This window comes from Microcebus murinus, chromosome 10, assembly GCF_040939455.1.
Source record: "Microcebus murinus isolate Inina chromosome 10, M.murinus_Inina_mat1.0, whole genome shotgun sequence".
Taxonomy (NCBI): domain Eukaryota; kingdom Metazoa; phylum Chordata; class Mammalia; order Primates; family Cheirogaleidae; genus Microcebus; species Microcebus murinus.
The window spans coordinates 40,410,625-40,433,602 of NC_134113.1; the positions used below are offsets into that span (position 1 = coordinate 40,410,625).

Sequence of the window (22,978 nt, forward strand, 5' to 3'; positions counted from 1 at the left end):
TATCTATCTATTTTTTCAGACAGGCTCTGACTCTGTCTCAAAGTAACCTCACTGCAACCTTAAACTCCTGGGCTCAGGTGATGAGAGATTCATCAATCTCCTGCCTCAGGCTCCCAAGTAGTTGGGACTATAGGTGTATGCTACCAAACCTGGCTAATTTTTTCTATTTTTACTAGAGTTAGGGTCTCACTCTTGCTCAGGTGAGCTCTTGACCTCTGGCCATACTCCTGCCCTGGCCTCCTAGAGTGCTAGGATTATAGGTGTGAGCCACCATTCTGGCCAGACATATATTTTAGAGCAATAACTTTGACAGATCAGCGCAGAATAAAAGACTGATACTAAGAAGACCAATTGTGAGGCTATTGCAAATGATTCAGGTAAGAAATACTGAAGGTCCACACAAAGGCATGACCTATTTTCTACCTAAGTGGTCTATCTGTGAGAAACAAGAAAGATAAAATAAAATCTGGAAATGCAGAACCATATTTGGTATGTAAAAAACAAAAAAATAACCCCAACTATAATAAAAAGGCAATAAGGGATCCTTGTGGTAATACAACTGTATCTTGACTGTGGTTATAGATATACAAACCCATACATGATAAATTGTATAAAACCAAATACACAAGCACACACAGATGGTTCTAAGTGAAACTGGGGAAATCAAATAAGATTATGGATTTTTGTTGCCAGTTTAATAAACTGGATAAAGTTTACACAGATCTCTTTGTATTATTTCATATAATTCCATGTGACTCTATAATTATTACAAAAAAATTTCAGTTAAATGATAGCAAAATAAAGATATTTTTAAACTAAAAAAAACCCCATTATTCATTTTTGGATGTAAAGGGAGAAATTTAAGACATCTTGTTCTTAATTCTCCATTGGAATCTGATTAATTTTACATTGCATTTATAAATTAATTGGGAAAAATGGGAAAAAACCAATAGATCTAAAACTAAGATGGTTATTTAAATGTATCTTGTGTAGTTTCTAGATAATAATTATTATTGGTTCTCTTAGATGTTTTACCTATAGATTAATTGAGAGGGGAGTAAATAAATATTTATTGTATACGTAAAATGCAAGTCATTGCTCTGGGGCCTTACATACATTTCTCTATTTCCTGATAATAAAGAGACAGGTTTTATTAGAATTACTAATACATTTTTCAAATAGGAAGCCGAAGGGTTGGAATGGGTAAGTACTTTTTCAAGGTCACTGAGTGTTTTGGGGAACAGCTTATATGCCTATCTGATTTTAAAGCCTGTGCTTTTCTCTGTTACTTAGGGACTGAAATACAGACATAAGCACGTTTAAGATACCATCTCTGTCATTGACTTGTTTTGTTGATCTCTACAGTGTCCGTAATGAAGTATTTAGAAATGTTGAATATAATACTTTTCTGGTATCGGTGTGGATTATTTCAGTTCAGAAAAACATGGTTTAAAATTTGTGACTAGATAGCTTTTCATAAAACTGTTTCACAAAACAGTGCCAGGTACTATCAGAATACTTCACAGGAATTCCTTCAACCTTAAATAAAACAAAAACAAAACCAACACCTTAGGAAGAGGTTGATAATGGTTAATTTTATTGAGTGTTTACTATGTGTTGGGCACCACCTTAAGCAATTTACATGTGTTATTTAAAATTTCACAACAACTGTATGAGGAATGTACATTTATTGTGCATTTTACAGATGTGGAAACTGAAACTTGGGGTAGTTAAGTGACTTATCCAAAGTTACATAGTTATTAAGTGTTAGAATAGGGACAAAACTTTAGCTGTATGACTCCAATGCCATATTTTAAGCCTGTAGGCTACAATGGTATAAAAATCTACAAAATAAAAATCTAGTACTAATGGGGGATGAAGAAAAAAGGAGCATCAATTTTGGAATATGTGTTACCCGAGTGAGCACAAAAAAAGGAGCTTCAACGGAAAGTTTGGCATGGGCCAAGAACAGTGACCAGGGCCACCACTTATTATAATTAAATTAGATGAGTTAATTACATTGTGTGATTTTTGGGGGCATAAGAGAGATCAATATGAAAAGCTCAAAGGTATTTTCAGGTCAGTTGCCTTCTACTCATTTTTTTATTTTATTTTCTTTATAGCTTTTCACTTATCCATACTGGAAATTGTTTCCTTACTTGTTTATTACCATTTGTTTCACCTCAATAGAATATAAGTTTAATAAAATCAAGAACCTTGTCTTTCTTGTTCAATGCTATATTTCCAGTATTTCAAGTCATGCCTGAATATAAATATTTGTTGAATGAATGCATAATCATTTATGATTAGCTTTTCCTAGACTTCAATGTCAAAGATTTAGATTTACAAACCGTGGTTCAAAAGACCATATTACAAAGGCATGCATTATTAGCAATTTTTCATTGTTTAGTTTCTCAGATTGGCTAGGATACACTGAAAGGAGAAGAACAAGCTGGAGAAAAGGGGAAAAGAGCATATAAACTAGTAACAAGCCCTTAATTATGGTAGTGGGAGATTGATTGAACCTAAGAAATTCAGAAACTTATGGCCATGAACTGCCTGAAATTGATGAGGCTCTCTAAGTAAGATAAAAACCATTATGAAGGCTATCTCAATTTTATCTCAGTTCTACTACCATAAAGGTTTATGGAAAGGAGGTGATAGTTATTTAGCTTGTTTTTAATATGCTAATTACCTTGCATGGTGCATAGCTTTGATTATAATGCAACACTCTTGAAGAGGCAGTGCCAAGTTTATGTACATATTGAGCACTTGTCTGCCTTGTTTGTGTACAGCAGGTTCTTCCTGAAGAGCATTATTTAATTTATTTATTTTACTATTTATTGTATACACATAGTATATATAAAATAAATATATATGTACAGTATATATAAAATAGATATATATGTATTTTCACTATGTTGCCTGGGCTGGACTTGAACTTCTGGGCTCAAGCGTCCTCCCATCTCTGCCTCCCCAGTAGCTGGAACTACAGGCACAAGCCACCCCTCCACCAGCCATTATTGATGCTATTATAATCCTTGTTAGCATTACATCGTTGTTGAGTAGGGCACATAAAAAGAAAGAAGGTTGAGAAAAACAAAACAATCACATATGAAAAACCAAAATGAATGAGTAACTGAGATGTCTTTAGTGTCTAGTTGGAAAGGCAATTAATTTCAATCAGGTTGGGGAGTGCCTAGGAAAAAACCGGAATCCTCTAAAGTGGAAGAGACAGTTGCTAAACTTGAGGATTACAATAGAGGACTTCAGGCAGTTTGCAGTTTCAAGAAATACAACATTTAGAGAAGAGGTTGTCAAACTTTTTGGTCTCGGGACCCCTGTATTCTCTTAAAAATTGAGGACTCCCAAGAACTTTTATGTGCGTTACAGATACTTATATTTATCATATTCGAAATTAAAACAGAATTTTTGAGTAGTTACTACTTTATTTAAAAACAATAAAGCAGTCAAATGTTTACATAAAATAGCTTCTTAAATGAAAAATAACTAATTCCTTTGTGCCAATCGAGTTTTTGCAAATCTCTTTTAACGTCTGGTTTAATAGCAGATGACTGGATTCTCTTATCTGCTTCTATTTTCAGTCTGTTTCCTTATCACATGTCATGTAGCCTCCGGAAAACTCTGCTGTACACTTGTGAGAGAATGAGAATTCAAAAAGCAAAGTCTTTGTATTATAATATTATGAAAATAGTTTTGACTTTCTCCTTGAAACGGTCTGGGGACCCTGGGACCACATTTTGAGGACGACTGTTTTAAGAGTTAATGTTAGTCAATTCAGCATCAATTGAAAAGTAGCCATGAGTTTTCGCAAGCCTGAAGATTTAACAGGATTTACTTTTTCAGAAAGATGAAACAATGGACACAGCGTGTCCTCATTATAAAGCATCCACAGACTGCAGAAGCATGCTCTTTTCATCAAAAAGCTAAAGCAGAAATGAGGGACTGCACATCAGGTAAAAGGACGGAGGGTAGGGATGAGAAGCATTCCCGAAAGGTGTGGAGACCCGTGACTTAGGAGAAGCAGAACCTGCAGCAGACACTGCGAGGTGGTCACGAGGAAAGCACTGTTGTTCTTAGGCGGGGAGGGAAAATGGTTACCGGGGGAGTTGCCGGAATGAGGCCCCAGCACGGATGGGAACTAAAGAACGCTCGACGCGTAGGACGCGGCGAACCCGGGACCGGGCGACCGGCCCCCGCCCTCGGCTCCGCCCGCGCAACGCCGACGGGGCGAGGCGGGCCTGCAGCGAGGCCCGCGGGTCAGGCCTTTCTCCACAACTGATGGGGTTGAGATTGCCTTTCCAGCGCAGCCGGGAGAAAAGAGATGGCTGCGTGCGTAGTAGGGGGAGGAAGATAGACACTGGCGGGAACCGGAGGAGCCGAGGCGCAGCACCGGGGTAGCCGGGAGGGAGAAGCCCTAGGTAAGGGTTTGGAGGTCGCCTGGGAAGAAGGACGGTTCTGTTGCTACGCAACGCAGCCTGGGCCCGCCTCCCGCTCGCGTTGCTAGGAGACGACGAGGCCAGGGGGAGGGCGGCGGAGCGGGCCCTACGTGCTGACGCTAATTGTATATGAGCGCGAGCGGCGGGCTCTCGGGTCTTTTTTAGCGCCATCTGCTCGCGGCGCCGCCTCCTGCTCCTCCCGCTGCCGCTGCTGCCCTGAGTCACTGCCTGCGCAGCTCCGGCCGCCTGGCTCCCCGTACTATCCGCCGGTAACGGATGGGGGCCTGGAAGGGAAGGGGGAACGAGGAGTTGGCCTGGCTGCCGACGCGAGTCGGAAGGACAGAGGGACGGAGGGATGGAGGGACCGGGAACCCTGAGGCGGGGCCGCTGGTCGCCCGGGGCCTCCTGGGTCGTCCTGTGAGGCCGTCGCCGTCCGCGGAGTCCCGATCTCACGGCCTGAGAGGGGCCCTGGGGTCGGCCAGCGCTTGTTTCCCGACGGCTGAGGCGCCGCGGTGGCCGGCGCGGCCTCAAGGGCCTGAGGTTACCTAAGCCCCACCGTCTTCTCCGGGCGGACGGGAGGGAGCGAGGCCGCGGCGACGCCCGGGTCCTCGGGGAGTCGGTGGCCGCTTATTGAGGGGCCATCAGGCGCCGGGAGCGTAGGCCAGGCCCGAGTGTGGAGCCCGCCACCTCTTCGACGCCCCTGCTTCTCCCTCAAAAATAACCCCCGGAGGGAGGCCGCTGGGGGATGGAAAGAACGGCGGAGGCTGCAAATTCCGACGGGAGGGGAGGGGCTGTGGAGGGACGAGGCTCCGGCGGGGAGGGGGCGGGGGAGGCCGCGAGGCTCCGGGGCTCTCCGCCCACTGGGGGCGGCGGCCACTCTGGGAGGGGAACCCCCTCGGTGGCTTCCCTCGACACGTGGTAATGGGCTTGCGTGGCCGCCGCCTGGGCCTGGCTGGAGGACCCCTTCTTGGGGTCTGTCCTTACTTTCCTGAAAGTTTTAGAGATGCTGGCATGTGGAAAGGACTAGTGAGCTCATAAGCCTGGCCCCTGGGTTCCAAACTTTCCTGCTTCTCTTTGGTCTTAATCTTTTTATTGGTACCAGAGGGCAACATGAATGTTAGCTGGTAGATGATGGGAAAGGCTTCCACTGCTTGGATTTTAAGGAATTAACGCATGTGAAGCGTTTATGTTAGCTGTTATTAGCTAACAGGATTGTTTTATGTATCCCAAATACAGCTAGAACTTAGATAGATGTTTTGACTAGTGTTTTTTATTGGAGGGGGGGGAAATGGATCCTAATTGATCTATAGACTTCTAAATGGTTTTAAGATGAACATAAAAACTTTGGCCTGACTTTAAGGGCTTTGTTCTAGACTTTCCATTGCTTACTTAAAAATTAGTTTCTTTATTGATGTTCCCAGAATAAGATACTTAAGTAGCTGTTTTCATTTTAAGGTGAGTGGGGATGGGATGGAAGAAAGAAGTATGGGGTTGAATGAGGTGTTAATATAAACTTAGCCGAGTTTGTAGCCTGCTGCCTTGTCAATGCTACTTACTCAAAAATCTCTGGAACAGCAGTCAGGGGAGGCTGGGACAGAATTCTGTCTGGGAGGACTAGGCATGCATAGCACAAAAATAATGAACCAGGAACAGGATGTCTTCAAGGTAGACTATCACTGGTCTGATCAGTTCTGAAATGACGACACCTTAAAATCCACAGCTTACACACACTGCGTGCCTGGTCTGGAGAGCTATAAATTAAAAATTACCATTCTTGAAAATAGGTGGATTCAAAACATCCTTTGAAACTGGTATCTGGGTCCTATTGTCAGCTTAAATTCTTTCGTTCTTATTTAGGAAGTAATACACATTCCCTTTGGCTAAGAGAAAAACCATCCATAATGGTGTAGCTTACTTAAAACTGAAGGGAGGTAAATGAGGTTTACAGTGATCTTCAGGGACTCTTGTGCCTCAAGTTTGTGGGAAGTTGCCCGAGTTCAAATAATGGCCCAAACCTAAACTGTGTAGTTTAGTTTTAAGAAGACTGGTCCTTTGGAGAATATATGGAACTAAACATGGCAGGTAGACTTGGACATCTATCATTATAAGACCTTGACTTTCAGAGATGCTCTTTCCAAGCCAATATTGTTTATGTTAATTTAATAAATAGAAACTTAATAGTTTTCACCATAGCATCTTAAAATCTTTGTAAATTTTATCTGCTCAAAGTACCTATTTTTATATTAGGGCCATTAATTGACAGGATTTTTTAGCTAATACTAAATGTGACAAATGACTGCTCTTGTTCTTTAATGAGATTTCTGGAAAAATACCTGTACCAGAACTAACTCCAAAATGCTGTTCCTCATTTTATTGTTCAGCTTGCCTCTATTGGCTCCAGTGACTGATTTGATTCTAAACTCCCCAAAATATGTTCAAAACAGAGGGTTTTTTTTAATAGAAGGGGCTTAAAGAGACAGAATCAGTTTGACTTCAAGGTCTGAAGATGTCAAAATAAAATACAGTACTTTGCTTACTTTGTTAATTTTTTGCTTGGTTACAACTTTGGAATATTATGAAGGGATTAGAGATAATGAAACCTAAGTGAATACTAATGATCAATTTATTCAGAACCTCAAGTTTAATCAAACCTGTAATTGTGTTCTTAGTTTATTCTTTGAGTAAATGTCTTAACACCTATTTATATCGTGCAAAACAGGCACATTGGTTACCTATATGTAAAATGTTATGATGAGTGCTATGAAGAAAAAAGGTACAGGGTAAAGGGAAGGGGGAGCATAATAGTAGGTAAAGAATGTTATAAATTATAACTGGGAGCTGGTTTTAATTATATTAAATTCCATTTCAAACTAGTTTCATTTGAATAAGTTCCTTCCTTGTTGAGCAGAGTAGGGATTAGAAGGTGAGAGCTGATGCTTTGTACCTATCCTTGTAAGTTGTTTAGCATATTGAAAGTGAACCATTAGAGCACATTACTGGGCTTGCCATAGAAAGTGGCTTCTATACTTCGGGTTACCAACTCTGCTTTTTACTGCTACATATTTGGATACATTTTTACTCTTTCAGAATTTTTGTACATTTTGAATTTTATTGAGAGAAGGGGGCTATAATTTTGAAGAGCTTTTGAATTATTTTCTAAAGAGTGTACAAAAGAGCACAACAGCAATACATAAGTCAACAGTTAATGAGTGATTATTCAGGCATTATTTTAAATTCTTCTATGTGTATTATTTAATGCTCTCAGAGGTGGGTAATGTCAACATTTTAACAAGGGAACAGGTATAGTGGTTATCCAGGCTTACATAACTGAGCAGTGATAAACTTATGAGGTAATTTTTGTACTGGTTTCTAAAGGATGTTCTGGTGACTTAAACTGCTACAAGTGAACATGTGTGTTAGTCCATTTTCTGTTGCTTATAACAATACCCGAAACTGGGTAACTTATAAAGGAATTTCTTAAGTTCTGGAGGCTGAAAAGTCCAAGGCCCTTGTTGCTGGGGACTAGGGTGTCACATGAGGAGGCAGAGCCCTTATGATACAATCACCTTAAAGGCCCCACCTGCAAATACTGTCACATTGGGGATTAAATTTCAACATGAGTTTAGGAGGGGACAAATACTCAAACTATAGCAGCATCAAATTCAAAAGCACTGTATCTTGGATTCCACTGTGCTCCAGGGAAAAGCTACAACACTTAACAGTCATGAAGTCTTCCAACATGGAATTTGTTTCCATATACAGTGTGTGGGTTAATGGTTGGGGATATTTTCTGAGACATGGCATCATTAGGCGATTGATTTTGTTGTGCAAACATCACAGACCGAGTGTACTTACACAAACCTAGATAGTTTAGCCTTCTATTTACCTAGGTATGTACCTAGGCTATATGGTGTAGCCTATTGTACCCTGAGGATATAGCACTTTGGGGTCCTGCATAATTTGGGAGTGTTGCTGTAAAGATTCCTCACCTTGGACTGGCCAGGGATTTTGATTTTACTACAAGATGGTTAAAAACAAAGTTTATGTTTGCTGGTAATTGGCAGTTGCCCTCAGGGCAGAACTGCCTGCCTTCTGTTTCCTGTTTTGCCTTTAATTTTGGACTAGTAGTAATTCCTTACTATCTTGTTAGCATTTCAATGCTTTTAAGATTTTAACAAATATTTCACTCTGTACTTTTAATAATTTTCCATTGGTAGAGTTGATAGACATAATCTAGCTTGTCAGTATCAGACAAGGAATCTTTTTAATTTAACTTTTATTTTTAATTTTAGATTTACAGAAAAGTTGTAGAGATTGTTCAGCGAGTTGCCATATGTTCCTTACTCAGTTTCTCCTAATGTTGACATCTTGCATTACAATGGTATGTTTGTCAAAAATAATATTAACCATCATCCAGTTAATTATTTTGCCAGAACCTTGATCCCACATTTAAGGATAATTTAAAATGTACTATACGTAAACATAGCTTATGTTTATTGAGTACTTACTAGGTATCAAACATTGGTTAAGTTTTTTATATGGATTTATTCCTTGAATCTTAAGTGTAATCCAGTGAGGGAAAAATTTTTTTCTACTTCTTATAGATGTTGAAATGGGGTCAGAAGTTTTTTACCTGAGTTAGATTGTTATAAAGCTGATGTCAACCCAAGTAATGTGACTATAAAATTGGGCCTAGTGTACAACCAGGAAGTCCAATTTGGCCAAAATGGGCAGGTTGTAGTAGGCATCACTGGGGATGCTGTACTGATCTCTCTTTGAGTCTCTTTAATAAAGACAAATAATTTCTTTTTAAGAGTTTCAACTACAGGGCTAGGTGCAGTGGCTCAAGCCTGTAATCCCAGCACTTTGGGAGGCTGACGTAGGAGGATCACTTGAGTCCAGGAGTTCAAGACCAGCCTGGGCAATATAGCAAGACCCTGTCTCTGCGAGAAAAAAATTTAGTCAGGCGAGGTGGTGCATTCCTGTATTCTCAGCTACTCCAGAGGCTGAGGCAAGAGGATTGCTTGAGCCCAGGAGTTCAAGTAAGCTATGATTGTGCCACTGCACTCTGGTCTGGGCAACAGCAAAAAAAAAGTTGAGACTCTAAATATAACACTACAGAATGGACATTGAGGATAGCAGTGTAACCATTCTTCTGTGAACATGTTAAAATGTTACAAGAACAAAAATTTGAATTCCAAGGTTTTGTATCTCTGTCACCTAGGCCAGAATGCAGTGGCCTGATCATAGCTCACTGTAACCTTGGACTTTTGGGCTCAAGCCTTAGCCTCTGGAGTAGCTGAGACTATAGATGCCCACTTCCACACCTGGCTAATTTTTAAAATTTTTTTTATAGAAATGGGATCTGTGTTGCCCAGGCTAGTCTTGAGCTCTTGGCCTCCCATTTGCTGGGCTGCCCAGCAAATTCCAAATTTTGGAATTAGCCTGGGCAACACAGATCCCATTTCTATAAAAAAAGTTTTAAAAATTAGCCAGGTATGGAAGTGGGCATCTATAGTCTCAGCTACTCCAATTGTTATGTCTTGCATAACGACATTTTTGGTCAACAGTGGACCATATATAGGATGATGGTTCTATAAGATTATAATGCCACATTTTTACTTTACCTTCTCTATATGTTTAGATACACAAATACTTAACCATTGTGTTATAATTGTCTACCGCATTCTGTAATATGCTGTGTAGGTTTGTAGCCTAGAGCAATAGGCTATACCAAGGTGTAGCCAAGGTGTAGTAGGTTATACTATCTAGGTTTGTGTAAGCACACTCTATAATGTTTGCACAGTGATGAAATTGCGTAATGAAACATTTCTCATAATGTATCCTGATTGGTAACCCATGCATAAATGTAATGCAGAATGAAAAACAAGTTCTCATTTCTCCACAGTCTCTTCTATAGGAAACTACTGTTAGATTTCTGATGTGTCTTTCCAGAAAGAGTATACATATTCAAATGTGTTTTACCATTCATCCTATACCTTGCTTTGGTGTTCTTTCTGTATCAACTTAGAGATCTACTTCATTTTTGACAACAAAGCATTCCATTGTATGCACGTTGCATAATAGTACTAAGTTCATAACACAAGCTTTGTGTACTTCCCTGAAGAAGAAAACAGTGCCATGATTGGTAAAAGCAGGTATAATTCTGTAATCATGGATCTTGTCTGGTCAGTTGAGAGATACAGACCTTAGGTCACACTAATTTTTAATTACAGACTGAGATATGTTATGATAGAAAAAAATAGAGCTTTATAGGAGTGTATATGACCAGGAAATCTTATTTAACTGGAATGTACAGGTTAGAGAAAGCATCTCTGAAGAAGTAAAACTTTGAGCTGAGAGCCAAAAGAGGTGCAAGACTTGTTCACTATGGGAACATGAAAAGCAAAGGCCTTAGATTCTTTACAAAGTTTTTTATGGTAGATTCTCATAAGTAACTAAGGCTGGAGATAGATGTATTTAAGGCTTTTGATATTCCTGGAGATTCCTTTGATATTTCTGGAGAGCCAGATTGCTCTCCAGAAATTTACCAGTTTATAGGAACACTGGCCAGATATAAGAACAATTTTCCCTGTATTAAAAGGACAGCCTTGATGATTTGACAGACAAACTGGAACCCCACTTGCATTTCTTTGATAAGTAAGATTCAATATTTTTCTTATTTTTAAATTAGTATTCATAATTATTTGCTAAGCATTTTGTAAATGCTGGCTAATTACTCAGCATCTCTAGAGAAATTCAGTATTAGTAGGAATTGTTTAAAACAGATAAAATATTACTTACAAATAGACTAGTATATATTAGGAAGAAATACTTTCTTTATAATTTGTCTAAAGAGTAGACATTCGATCAGTGATACTTCCCCCAAATATTAACATTTGACTGATAATATCAATCTTTTCTATTCTTACCTTTTGTTAGGTAATAGGGATATTAAATATGTTGATATGAGAGTAATCACATCTTGTAGGATTTTATGTGTTAAATATGTACTAAGATTGTCATTTTTTAAAAGATAATTTTAATGTGGGATTGTATTTTAACCTGTATTTTTCTCATAATCTGTAGATTATTTACGGCATTCAGCTGTTTTTCTGCCTAAATATTGACATTCACCTTAAGTTTTGCTTTTCTTTTTCTTTTTGAGACAGTCTTGTTATGTCACCTGGGCTAGAGTGCTGTGGTGTGCCATGCCATGCCATGGCATCAGCCTAGCTCATGGCAACCTCAAAACTCCTAACCTTAAACTATCCTCCCACCTCAGCCTCCCAGAGTGCTAGGATTACAGGTGTGAGTCACTGCACCTGGCCTAAGTTTTCTTTTTCTAAAAGCAGTATTCTCTAAGTTAATAACTAATCTTTTTGTGGGAAGGAATTTAGGATATGCTCTGATCAGACATAACAATACATTTATTCTGGTCTTGTAACCAAAAGTTTTGACAATGTGCCAGTTTATCTGGGAGAGGATAGTGGGATGTTGGTGGTTATCAGTGATGTGACAAAGAGGTACAGGTACATTTGAAGAGACAAGGAAGACCTACTTGCTACTGGTTGGGACCCAGAGCTTCCATACTGTCATGAAATAGTTTAAATGGCTGATATTTGATGCAGGGATTATTATTAAACCTTTTTAAAACAAATCTCCAGGGGGCATAATAAGTCCAAGTAGGCAGCAGGTTTGTTTTTTTTTAAACATGAATTTGATAAAAAATGAATATTGTTATGAAGGGGTTTATTCTTATAAACCTAAGTATCCTAAAATTTTAAGCAAAAACTGATCATTCATGATTGTTAAAAGAATTTGAATAAAAATCCTTTTTTGTGCTGTTCCTTTCCTATAATTATAGCAGATATTGGATTCTGTACCAGTGGTGCTATTATGATAGTCCTAATACAATAGATTTGAAAAACCTAGTCGTAACTTGCTTGTTTTAATCAGTAAGTACTCTTTGAAAAAATTATTTTTCATGACTTAAGAAAGTCTTTGTATGTTCTGTGAGTTTTTCTAATTTTTAACACTGATGCTGTTTTAAAGGGAATATACATCTCTACCTGGGATAGTTTTTAACATGGTATTGATTTGAAGGGTTTTGTCTCTAAAATGTTTTTACAGGTTTTAAATAAATAATAATACTTTTTTTTAACAGTGATATTTTTCTCCATAGGTATTTGGAGATCTTAACAACATGGCAGACATTGACAAGTAAGTGGCAGATAGTTGGTTCTTTTTCAGAGATTTGACATCACTTTGTACTATTTATGTAATTAAGTCTTAAACAGCTGTATAGATTTGGTATTATGAAAATGTATGATAATAACTAATACTTAGTACCTATTAATATGTTGGGTACAGTGTATCCAAAGTAAAATATATATAATTATTGTCATAAATATAGTAAATCATTTGTCAGTTTTTATTCTTAGGAAAGTGCTAAGCACAATAGTGAATCATTTTTACCATGTATGTATTTTCCGAAGATTTTACTGCTTACGTTGTAATGAATTATACGTAGTATATGTATAAGATGTGTATAAAATGTGTATGTAGAGTGTAAACAATATTAAGACACTTGTGTACAAGTTAAAAGTAGAACATTACTATCAGAAGCCCTATGTGCCCAATCTTAGTTGCATCTTCCACCTTTCCTCTCTGGAGGTGTAAGCACTATCTTGGCTTTTGTCTTTAGAATTTTACCACCTATAAATTCTCAGTATCTGAATAGCAGTCACAAACTTAAATGTGTAAAGCAGTAGTATGGCTGTTAGTAGAAGGCTGCAAGATAGAATAATAAAAAGGAAAAGAGGCTATCTGGATCATAGTCTGGCTTCAGCTTTCCTAAATCTTTATAAGGACCTATTCTGGAGAAGTCATTGAGCTAGGTCATGCATCCTGGGAAACATACTAATTAAGTCGCCATGTGACGGGGTTATTGTGTGGGTGGATGTTTTGCAGAAATACAGTCAGAATGGGATTAGCTTGCACAATATTTGTTGCTTGTAATTTTACAGTAGCCTGTGTTAAAATAAAATTGGGAGTGAGAAGGATGATATGATTATCCACAGCTGTGGTAGGCATCAGGGCATGAAGGTAGGAGGGCAGGAAACTTCAGCACAAGGTCAACACATACAAGTACTACTGTCTTCTTTAGGTTTCCATTTGTTTCTCCTCTCTTGGGTTTGCTGTTTGCTATATCCTACGTTGTTTATACTCTTGGTTCTTCAGTACCTTCTTGTAAGAGTACAAGTGAAGTAAATTATTTTGAGATGTGGAATGACTGAAAAATGACTCTGCTTGATAGTGTGGGTATAGAATTCAAAGGTGGGAATTATTTTCCTTTGGAATTTTGAAGTCATCACTCTGTTGTCACCTTGCTTCCAGTGTTGCTGTGTTGAAGTTCCAAAGTCATTATAATTCTTTATCATTTCTGTGTGATAATTTCTTTTTAATATACAGTATATCTATTTCTGAAAGCTACTCTGGCTTCAGAGTTCTGAAATTTTCACATTTTGTCTGTCTTATCTCTTATGTTAGACATTCATTGGTAGACCTTTTCAGTCAAGCAATTCAGTGGCTTTCGAAGGGAATATTCTTGACTTAATTTTTTGGATTACTTAGTTTCTGTTTTTCTAGAGCTCCCCCTGTTAGATATTCTATGTTAGATTCATCTTCTAATTTTCTTTTGTCTTATTATTAATCTTTGTTTTTTTTTTTTTTTTTTGCTCTTCTTTCTGCCCTGAGCTGAAGAATCTTATCTTTCAACTCTTCTATTGAGCTTTAAAATTTCTGTTGTTTTAGTTTCTAAGAGCTCCTTTGTTTACTGTTCCTGTTTTTTATTGCATCCTCTTCTTGTTTCTTTGATTGTAATGTCTTTTCTCTGGATATTTCTTCCTCTCATATAGCCTATTTGCTCTTAAATTTTCTTTTCCTTGTTTGTGTTTTAGTCTCTGCAAAAGGCTTTCCTCAAGTATGAGGCAATACTTGGTTGCCTGATCATTAAGATTGGCTTGGGTGGGAGTAAGGGTAGTTGAGGGATGTTTAATAAAAGTCTATTGGAAAATTTGAGCGTTAGAGGGGGAGGCTTATTAATTTGGGATTTTAGTTTAGAGTCATCAGAGTGGGTATTTGTTATAAGAACCCCCAGTGTCAGAATGGTGTTTTTTCCTAGGTTGGTAGATTCTCTAGTGAACAGTATCTGGCTAAAGATGTGGTTTTCAGTATTGTGGAAGCCAGACTGGAAGAAGGTAGCTAGGGAGAGGTCTCTGCATTCAGCATTGGCGTATGTACATAGCCTGTCCTGTATCTTTGATACTCTTAAATGTCTGTGGTCCCCTAGTCAAAGTTCTGAGTTTTACCCTTTCCAGAGAAGAAACTGCCATATTTTTGGTAGGGTTGGGGAAGAGATCTAAAGATTTAACTGCTTATCAGTTTTTACTTAGTCCTTCCTATTTTAGCTACATTCACACCCTAGCCCTAGTTTTATAAGTGTACCTGGTGCTACCAGTTCTTATCCTTTTATTAAAGACTCTGTATTTGGGCTAGTTCTCAACTTTCGCCACTGCTAACATAGATTTTGCTTCTTAATGAAGTTGATTATCACTTGTCTGTTTTCCAGCTTTGACAATTTTGCTGCTCTTATCTCCTTGCCCTTTAGTGTTTGCCTGTTCAAAAACTCCTTTATTATAATTTTAGTGGGGATTTTAGAAAGATTAAGATCAGGTGAGTTTATGTAATCTGCCATCTTAGCCTTGGAATCTTCATTTTGTTTTAAACTTTTTTTAAATAGAAAATCTACTCCATAGACAGTAGAGGCGAATCCTCTCTGCAGAAGAGAACTGGCCTAAACTTTTTTTTTTAAAGAATAAATTGGTTGTGACAGTTTGATTTCCCCCTCCCCTATTATTTAATTTTGGATGCTTGTTAGCCCTGGGAAGGTGGAAGAAAGAGGGGATTCTTGTTTTTTAAACTGGAGTCAGTAAATTCTCTCTCTCTAAATGGCTTGACAGTAAAAATTTTAGGCATTTTGGGTTACATAAAGTTACTGTTGTAACTACAGTCAGCCCCCCACATCTATGGATTCCTCATCCATGAGTTCCACATCTGTGAATTCAGCCAACTGCAGATTGAAAATATTTGAAAAAAGCAATGAAAAATAATATAATAAGTACAAATTAAAAATACAGCATTATAACTATATGGCATTTACATTGTATTAGGTATTGTAAGTAATCTAGAGATGATCTGAAGTATGTGGGAGGATATACACAACTTGAATACAGATACTACACTGAGCATCCAAGGACTTTGGTATCCTCAGGATTTCCTATAACCAGTCCCCCATGGGTATTTGCTCCTGTATGAACATTAGTATTTGTCTGTACATGAAAATTAATTTTTTAAATGCTGTTTAGACACAAGCAACTAAATCTCTAGTCCAATTTTTTTTTTTTTTTTTTTGAGACAGAGTCTCACTTTGTTGCCCAGGCTAGAGTGAGTGCCGTGGCATCAGCCTAGCTCACAGCAACCTCAAACTCATGGGCTCAAGTGATCCTCCTGCCTCAACCTCCCGAGTAGCTTGGACTACAAGCATGTGCCACCATGCCCGGCTAATTTTTTTTTTCTATATATATTAGTTGGCCAATATTAATTACTTTCTATTTATAGTAGAGACGGGGTCTTGCTCTTGCTCAGACTGGTTTCAAACTCTTGACCTTGAGCAATCTGCCTGCCTCGGCCTCCCAGAGTGCTGTTTTTTTTTTTTTTTCAGCAAAATAAACAGTGTATCTAATCCAATTGTTAATGTAAAATAACTAGAGGGAATTGTGTGATGACCCTATATATTGACTTAAGTACCTTTATCTCTCCCCCTCCCCCTTTCCTGTGCAGTGGCATTTTAGCTCACTGTAACTTCAAACTCCTGGGCTCAAGTGATCCTCCTGACTCAGCTTCCTGAGTAGCTGGGATTATAAGCCTGTGCCACCATGCCTGGCTAGTGTTTATATTGTTTATGGAGATGGGGTCTCAAACTCTTGAGCTCAGCGATCCTTGCACCTCAGCCTCCAATAGTGCTAGGATTACAGGCATGAGCCACTGCATCTGACCTATCCCCCTTTTTAATGCTAGATGTAATCTCATGTTTAACAATGAGATTTTTTTTGTAATTCTTTAAGATGAGATGGGAAGGATGCTATCTTACTACTTTTTACCTTCTCTGTCAATGGTACTATCTTTCTGGCTTTCCTCTTAAGTAAGAAGTAGGCTCAGAGGTTTTCTCCTTAACTTTTCTTCCATATCTCCACTGTGAAGTACAGAAAAGTGAGGAAAGTCCAAAGATAGTGCAGCCTGATATTGTTGCTCAACAGCTATCGGGGATCTGGGATCTTTCTGTTTTTCCTAACTCCTTTATCCTTAGCTGGTGACTTCCATTCTCTAGGATGACCTGGTCCATTTTTGTTGCTGGAGCACTAGCTAGCACTATATGGGAGGGAAGGAAAGATTAAGATCAAAATAGCTTCCCAGCTGTCTACCATTTTATAAGGATACTTCCTCAAAGTTCTATATTCTGCTTTTTTATCTTACTGCCAAAGCATAGGATATAGCCGGATCTAGCTAGAAGGTAGACAAGGAAATGTAGACTTTTAGTTTGGTGTATTGCTATCCCATATAAAATGAGGATGCTTTTACTAAGAGGGAAGAATGCAGTCAATGGAAATTAGGTAGAAAGCACATACTTCCTGATGTCACATTCCCCCAAAACTTACCAAACCAAATTTTTAAAGCTTGAAAATAACTTTATATTTGACCAGTTGCTTTTAATGAAGGTTTAAGTACTTGCAATTTGTACTTGTTTACATAGGAGTTAGAAGACTGAGTTACCTTTTGAATTTCCTATTTCATATCTTTGAAAAAGGCATACTAATTTAGAAAGTGAATTTAAGTTTTTCTATAACTTTTTTTGGTTATTGGTACATTTGAACCTTGGTGTGATACTATGATATTGTAGCAAAGAACAGTGTGAACTTGATCAAGATTTGGATGATGTTGAAGAAGTAGAAGAAGAAGAAACTGGTGAAGAAACAAAAATCAAAGGTATTATTTTAAATTACTTCAGGAGCCAGAGGCTGCTGGCATGTGTCTTTTAGAGGGTAGTGATAAGTACCATTTCCCTTTTTTTGGACCCTTGTTCATTGTCCGCTTTATCCACTGGTCCATACCTCCAATTTAGTTCTAGTATGTGTGTGTGTCTCTGTGTGGGAGAGAGAGTCACTACTGGTGAAGTGACATGGTGTAGCTGTGTCAGCCAGCTAGCTACCCATGAGTTTTGTCTGAATTGTTGTCTGAATTTTTGCCTGAAATGTTACAGGTGGTGGTGGGGTTATTTTTGGTGGTGCTTCTAAACAGTATGTTTAGTGTTTAATATATAGAAAAACATGTAGTATGTCTGTCTTTTAAAAAATCCACTCCCTCAATCCACCAACCAAACAAACCAAAAACCCTTTATCTGTTAAATATTGACAAAAATCATTCAAAATTTAGCAGATAATTTTTAAAAGGATAGTGGTGGTGGAGTATTGTACTATTTAGGTTATGCCCTGTAGATCTGGGCCAAGAATATTAAGGTACCAGAAGACTTATTGTTTTTAAGCCAGTTCCATTAATTGTGAAAAGGCTTCTGAACTTGTAGCTTCAGCTTTTATTTTGCAACATTTTATTAATAGATACAGGGCTGTATCCTCAGTGACCAATATTGATATTTCTAAATGCATGTTGGTTATCATAGCTGTATATCATCCTAATTGAATTAATATCAGAAGTAAATTGACCCTTAAAAACATAATTTGGAAAATTAATAGCAATTTTTATAACTGTATTGATGAAGAGAAGATAGTAACATAATTTGTTTTGTATAACTCTAGATTATGTTTAGATTGAGTATACTTTTTAAAGGCCATTAATAACCAAGTTTTGTTTGGCCTCAGTTAACCACCTGTGACCATCTCATCTATTAACATTATTCATATACTCAGAAATTACACTACACAAGCATTAAACACAAACATTCAGGTCACTGATTTCATCTTTCTCCCAGGCTTAAACTTATCATTATATTTACAGTTTTCTGGTATGTATTATGTATTATCTGCCTTCAAAAGACTGTGAAGAGTCATAGATAGGCATCTGGATGAAGCTTTGAGCTTCCCAAAATGCAAGGTGGGTGAACACGAGATACTAGGAAGAGAAAGGATATTGTTCATAGTGATTGTGATAGTGACCTTGAGAAATGCAGTACTTTTACAAGATCATTAGGAATCTGAACTATTCCTCGACATTGGGTTTTCCAAGAGTGTATTTTCTTTAGTTTGCCCATCTCTACTCATATATACCAGCAATTTATAGGCCAGTTAGGAACATGAGATTGGATTGTCCTATTAAAAAAGCATAATACATTTTCATAAAATCCTTCTTTTGATGCCCTTTTTTTTTTAAAGCGCGTCAGCTGACTGTTCAGATGATGCAAAATCCTCAGATTCTTGCAGCCCTTCAAGAAAGACTTGATGGTCTGGTAGAAACACCAACAGGATACATTGAAAGGTACAAGTTCTTCTTTTCCATAGCCCTTATTTATCTTTCTATAATCAACATTGCAGGTGTATCTATTTTTAAGACCATCTAGGATTTATATACATAGTAGTGGAAACCTGATGTCTGTTAGCATCTAAAATAGGATTATTGGAAGTTTAAAATTTTCTTAATAGCACCTGTTTACATTGGTCTTTTAAAGTTTATTTTAGTTCAAGTCATAGGAAGTGTACTGATCTTAACCATTTCTGTGATTTGTTTAGAGGTTTGTTAGAAATGCACAAAATCAGAAGAAATACAGATTTCTTATTTAATTCATGGGTGATGTAAATCATTAATAGCCTTATTCAGCTTACACAATTTTTTAAACTTAGTTTCATGATTTTAAGATCCATTTGGGTTGCCGTCTATATGTATCTAGTTAGTAGCTTCTAAATGTTGCCTACTTCTCTGTAGTGTGTTTTCACTGTGTTCTATTATCTGCCTTTCCTTTGATGGACTCTTATCTTTGTTAATGTAAATTCTGTAGTGATGGATATCCTTGTATGTCCTCTTAAGGAATGTATAAGAATTTCTTTGGGGAATGTACTTAGCAGTGGGATTACTATTTATAGGATGTGCAAGCAATAAGCACTCTTAGTGTGATTTCCAGAAATACTGTATCCAGTGCATGAAGGTTGCTTTATCTTTGTGTCTCTGCCAACAATTGGCATCACCCAGCTTTGTAGGTTTTTTTTTTTTTTCATTTTTAAACCAATCTAAGACATATGGGCTCATTTTGTTTTATTTGTATTTTTTAAATTTCTAATGAGTTTTGAGGTTCTGTTTATAATGTTTGTGAGCCTTTTAGGTTGCCCATTTGTACCATTCTTACTGATGTTATCTTTTTAAAAAATATTTTGCAGAAGTCCTTAGGTATTCTAGATGGCAATTCCCTTACCAATTTTAGACATTGTAAATAATATATTGTGTCATTTCCTATTTTGTCCATTGAGTCCTTTGGTAAACAGAAAGTCTTAATTTTTATTTTAGTAAAATATTTTGTCCTGTGGCTGTGCTTTTGAAGCTTAAGAAGTTCTTCCTAGTTCTTTCTATATTTCCTATTGCCTAGTTTTATCTTTCATATTTAGGTCTTTAAACCCTCTAGAGTCTACATTTGTATTTGGTGTAGGTAACCATCCAGTTCTCTTTTCTCTCCCTCTTCATTTCTTAGCTAGTTTTTACAACACTCTTCACTAAACAATTCATTCTTTTCCCATTTATTTGTGTGCCACTTTATTGCATTATCAAGTTCTTAGAAACACCTGTGTTTGTCTTTGAGCTGTACTCTTTTGTTTCATTGATCTTTTTGTCTCTTCTTTTGTCATTGTCACACTTAATTACTATGACTTTATAGTATGTCTGTATTTGGCAAGGCAAGTTGCTTCTGTTCATGCCTCCCCAATGCCCTCAAACTATGATCTTAAGGTTGACCTAACCATAGGTAGACCTTTATCCCACATATTTGAGAGTTAAGTTTATCAGGTTTTCAACAAACAAAAGAACAAAAAAAAAAAACCCTAAATTTTGATAAGAATTATACTGAATTTTTAGATTAACAGAGAATTATACCTTTAATATTGTTTCATCCATATACTTGTATTTATTCAGATCACATTCTGTGTCTTTTATTATAGTTTCATCATTTTCTTCATTTGTTAATCTATTAGTTAATTTCTTTATATTTTAGTTGTGTTGCTATTATGAATAGTATCTTCTTTTTTATTGTGTTTTCTGGTTCCCTGATGTGTAGAGGAGTACTTTTGACCTTTTTTAAAAGTTGATCTTGAATCCAGTAACCTTGCTAAATTTATTGTAGTAATTTGACTCCTCCCCCCAAGATCTTCTCAGCAAATAATGGCAATTTTAGCTCTAATCTTCCACATTACACCATATACTTATTTTTCTTTATAACATTGGCCAGGACTTGCACTTGTTACATTATGGTACTGTGTTAAACATTAGCATTAAAAATGAACATCTCTGTCTTATTTCCATTAGTATTGGGAATGAATATATAACCTTTCTGTTAAATTCTGTGCCTTTTTTTTTTTTTTTGAGACAGTCTTGCTCTGTCCTCTGCTAGAGTGCTGTGGTGTCAGCTTAGCTCACAGCAACCTCAAACTCCTGGACTCAGGCAGTCCTCCTGCCTCAGCCTCCCAAGTAGCTGGGACTACAGGCACATGCCACCATTCCAGGCTGATTTTTCCTATTTTTTAGTGGAGACAAGGTCTCGCTCTTACGCTGGTCTGGAACTCCTGCGCTCAAGCCAGCCTCCCACCTTGACCTCTGAGAGTGCTAGGATTATAGGCGTGAGCCACTGCAACTGGCCAAGTTCTGTGCCTATTTACTATTTTTAAATCTGACTTTTTTTTCTGTATTGATTAAGATGCTCTTTTGTACTTTTTTCCTATTAAGCAAATATTAAGTAAATGTTTTGGAAATACGTATTTTGGATATCAAACTAGCCTTGCATTCCTGGAATAAACTTAATCAGGATATGTTATTGTTACACAATTGAGTTCAGTAGTTAATATTTTAGGTCTTTATTCATTAGTGAAATGAGCTTGTGTGTGCATATGTATGTGTGCAGGTATGTATATATGTATGTACATAAATATACTTTCAAGGTATGGTATACTTAACTAGTTTTGGAGTTAAGGTTTTAACTGCTGTATGAAATGAATTGGGCTGCTTTTACTTTTTCCCTCTTTTTTCTGCAGCACGTTGTATAAGGTAGGAATTAACTGTTTCTTGAATGGTTGGTAGAACTCTGCTAAAAGTTTACTTGGTTCTTTGGAGTTTTGGAACTAGAGGTCCTGGGGAGTTTTGAGCTATAGATTTTGTTTGTTTGTTTAAGCATACTTATTGGTCTATTCAAGTTGTGTCAGTTTTGCAGTTTTATATGTTTTATGTTCTAAACTTGCATGCATTTTAAGTCTTAGATTGATCATAGTTCATGATTTTTTTAAAAATCTGATTTTTTTCTTTTATATTGTTTTTTATATCCTAAGTTTTACTAGTTGTCTTGGATCTTATTAATGTTTCTTGATTTTGCTTTTGATTTTGTTTCTCCACATTCTTTGTTGTTGCTCACTGATTTCTGGCTTATCATTTCCTCTTTACTTAGGTTTATTCCATTTCTTTTTCCAATTAAAATAGAATGTTTAGTTCATTTGATTTTTATTTTTTAATCTGTGTCCTTAATACTCTTGTTATTATAAATGTTGTGTATGTATTGTGTGTGAAGATCTAGATACTGAAATTAATAGCTTAAGCTTACTAATTGTATTAATTCAGGCTCTTTTTATTTCTGCTAATTGATTGATTGTCTGCTTGATTGCTTGCTTGTCTGGGAAAGGAATCTTAAAAATCTCCGATTAGGTTCTCCCTATATTTCTATCAGTTGTGGATTGATAGATTTTGAAGCCATATCATTAGGTATATGATGTTTGTGACGTATGTACCTTGTTCTCGTTCCATTTTACTGATAGGTATGTAATGTCTTATTTTGTATTTTATCCGGTTTTTTGGGCATAAATTCTATTTGCCTGATACTATAATACACATCCCAGCTTTTTTTTTTTTTTTTAAACTGGTATGTCTTTTTCCATCTTTGTATCATTCGTTAATATGAATGTTGGCTTCTTTATTAATAAATTCAGCTTCTTTACATTTCTTGAATGTTGTATTGTTTTTGGACTTACTGCTGCCATCTTTCTCTGTTTTTAAATTTATTTTACTTTGGCTCTTTTTTTAGTCCTTTTCTGCTTTGCATTGGATAGATCAAGTTGCCTTCTTGTTCCAAAGTTAATGCATTATGTTTGTTGTTATTGTGGTAGTGGCATATAACCTAATACCTAAGTTTATTTACTTCTATT

General features: G+C 37.0%; 1 protein-coding gene across 9 annotated transcripts in view; it reads left to right on the plus strand.

The window, feature by feature from the left end:
* The first annotated feature begins 4,277 nt into the window (after positions 1-4,277).
* NAP1L1 (nucleosome assembly protein 1 like 1) overlaps positions 4,278-22,978 on the plus strand; it is a 30,731-nt gene continuing 12,030 nt past the window's right edge. For 3 of the 9 annotated variants that reach the window (XM_012750375.2, XM_076007156.1, XM_012750377.2), the window contains exons 1-3: positions 12,646-12,683; positions 17,482-17,567; positions 18,968-19,070. In XM_012750375.2, coding sequence (XP_012605829.1) covers positions 12,667-12,683; positions 17,482-17,567; positions 18,968-19,070 — 206 coding nt within the window. In that variant the 5' untranslated portion in view covers positions 12,646-12,666. Of the gene's footprint in view, positions 4,443-4,558; positions 4,730-8,752; positions 8,842-12,645; positions 12,684-17,481; positions 17,568-18,967; positions 19,071-22,978 lie in introns of those variants that run through there. The other 6 variants (XM_076007157.1, XM_012750376.3, XM_076007158.1 and 3 more) reach the window with 6 other exon arrangements.